The 2,747-nt window shown below is 39.5% G+C and overlaps 1 protein-coding gene across 1 annotated transcript in view; it reads right to left on the bottom strand.

The window, feature by feature from the left end:
• Window positions 1–362: 362 nt before the first annotated feature.
• LOC148106239 (uncharacterized) overlaps window positions 363–2,747 on the bottom strand; it is a 5,217-nt gene continuing 2,832 nt past the window's right edge. Inside the window, exon 3 of the mRNA XM_087843721.1 lies at window positions 363–494. Coding sequence (XP_087699847.1) covers window positions 414–494 — 81 coding nt within the window. The 3' untranslated portion in view covers window positions 363–413. The remainder of the gene's footprint in view (window positions 495–2,747) is intronic.

Genomic DNA, 2,747 nt, shown 5'->3' on the forward strand with positions numbered 1-2,747 from the left:
TTCAATTTTTTGTAGTTTGTTGCACTTTCTTGCAATTTATGTAATTACTATGCACCTAATGCAGACATATTATTAAAATTTAGGCTGTAATGGTTGTATTGATGTATAGCAACTTGAAATGCTCCCAAAAATGGCTCCACAGCATGTAAACATGTAATATAAGCTCTGGCAGACTTGGTTCTATGGTAGGTCTTAAAGGGTTAACGCAAAGAATCCAAAACTATGCAACACAGCGCCCCCATGTGACAGATTAAAGAAACTGCTGTATGTAGACACTTGTGAGGACTTCCAGAAAAGACACAAAAGGACAAATCATAGAAACAAATTCATTTATTGGCAGTAACATGGTTATAAAATGTTCTTTTAAGGAGATGTTGAACCGTTTTAAGGTGAGACGATCAGCCGCACAGGAGTCAGGGAGGATTTCCCAAGTGTACATGAAATAAACGCGGCTTCATGTCAGCGCACACCCGGTTCGCTTTTTCTAAACTCTCCTGAAATTATAACGTAAAGATTACAAAAATAAAAACAAAGCTTTGACGGTACATTTATAACACAAATTAAAGAAAAATGTCACTCCTTGTGCTTCTTTGCACTCTCGTAAAAGAAATTTTCATTCCAAGAGTTTTATTTTTCCTGGTTAAATAAATAAAAATACAATTTTAAAGTTCACAGGTGTCTTTATATCAGGGGTGGCAAACAGGAGGCTCGGGGGCCAAAAGTGGCCCAGCAAAGACTCTAATTCGGCCGGTGGAACAAGTGAAGGAAGGCATAAATTTTGCCCTTTTAACTGTATTTCCATCAGTTTACAGCTTTTCTTACTGATAAAGACGTCCACCATCCACATTCGTACTATAACACAGAAATAAATTAATAGGAAATCAATTTGATGGCAGAAAAGTTCTTTTTTTAATGAGACTGCAGTAAAAGTAAAACTTGGTGTTTTATAAGTGCAGTGTGAGGAATGAGCTCTCTGAACATTTAAGCCCAAAGAGTCACGCTGGCAGATTTCTTTCTTTCCTGCAGCTGCATTTATTTCTCACGTAGAAAAACTGAGCTGTACTGTGCAGACTGCCCTTCTTGGTCTTATATGAACATGTCAGGGATTAAATATGTACTTAAGCCTCTTTACGCTGACAGAAAGGGCACTTTCACTGGTCCGGGCCTTTTAACATAGGCTGGGCTGTATGTGGCCACAATGCAAACTGAGTCTGACACCCCTGCTTTACACCTTTATCCAGCACAAACTGACAGTTTGACAAAAACAGCTTTAAAAATCTCTTCAAAGGGATCAAATCTGCATCATTACCTCACAACGAAAACACGAATAAATAAAAACATGAACAATATCTCAAAGAAATATAGTGAAACTCACTAAAACATTTCTTCACATTCATTCTCCTCTCTTCACACGTTCGTTACTTTTTAGTCTCTTTAAAGCTAATTAAGGTGCAGCTTCTTCATATTGTGCATGTGCCCAACACTGTCCTGTTCTGCATAGTTTAACATTTGATTCATTCACAGTTCGAGGGGGTCGGACCGCTCTCACATCGCTCTGCTAAATGTGGAGCCATGAAGCTGTTTGCTTAGCTGAGCAGAAAAAGGTGCGTCTCTGTAAAGGCTCACAGCGTTTCTGCCAGGATCCGAACCACGTCAACTTTAGAGGATTTTCACCCCCTTGTTCCGAGCTCGAGCGTCCTGACTTTCACTCTGCTGCAGGTCAGAGACCTCACCAGCTTTTTACTGCTCTGCATCCATCTGACAACAACATCAGTCACATTAAAAACAGATTTCTTTGACGTCCCGACAGTAATTATGGACTCTTCCTTAGTAAACTCAGTGCATTTACACGATGCTGTTCCTGACCGTGAAACAGTCGATCAGCTGACTGTCTCTGCTTCTTCTTTGGTAAATGAAACGTACTAAAATGTTTCCTTGGACTCATCGTTACATTAAAACTCGAGGCTTCGTGCTCAGCTAAGCTAACGTCTCCAAATTTGCCCAAATGTTGAACTATTCATCTTCTGTTCACGCCGAGCTTCCAGCCGCTCTGGCATGAAGTGAAGCTACAGCGGCACTCTGCTTTAGTGGTATTTCACATTAATCTGCATGTGCAAACGACTCAAAAAATACAATAAAATACAACAAAATAAATACTAAAGTGTGAAAGCACATCCTCGTGTCTTTGGTGAAGTCTCTGTGCTTCACGGGTTAAACCTGCAGGTCTCACAGTTTTAACCGTGTGAGGAAAAAGAGACTTTTTCATTTATAAAAACATGGGAAGAAATCTGACTTTCTTTGGAGTTTCTGGTCTGTTGGTTGGACGTTTACTGAAAGGTGGAAACAAGCTGCTTTCAGACGAGTTCTTCCAAGAAATAATCAAAAAACCTGACTGACTGCAGTCCTGCCTGATTTAAGTCACTCGTTAAACTCTACAGAGCAGACTGATGCTCAAACTCTGTCATGGCAGCATTTTTAATTTCTCTTTGCTATTTGGGCTGATTGGGACCTGATGGATGTAAAAACAAAGAATTACCTGTTTTGTTTTTGTTTTGTTTTTTTACCTGATTTTTGTTTCTGAGAGAAATTAGATCCACATATGAGGACATTCATTTTAAATTTCGATAGAACAGTGGCAGCATAATGTCCTTGTTAGTGGATATCAGGCCCTTGTAGAGCAAAATTGAGTATTTTGGTCAAGATGTCCACATATGTGGACGCCAGGTCCTAGGAGGTTAAACAAAAAG

This window comes from Neolamprologus brichardi, chromosome 1 (assembly GCF_056152115.1).
Source record: "Neolamprologus brichardi isolate AB-2024 chromosome 1, ASM5615211v1, whole genome shotgun sequence".
NCBI classification, from domain to species: domain Eukaryota; kingdom Metazoa; phylum Chordata; class Actinopteri; order Cichliformes; family Cichlidae; genus Neolamprologus; species Neolamprologus brichardi.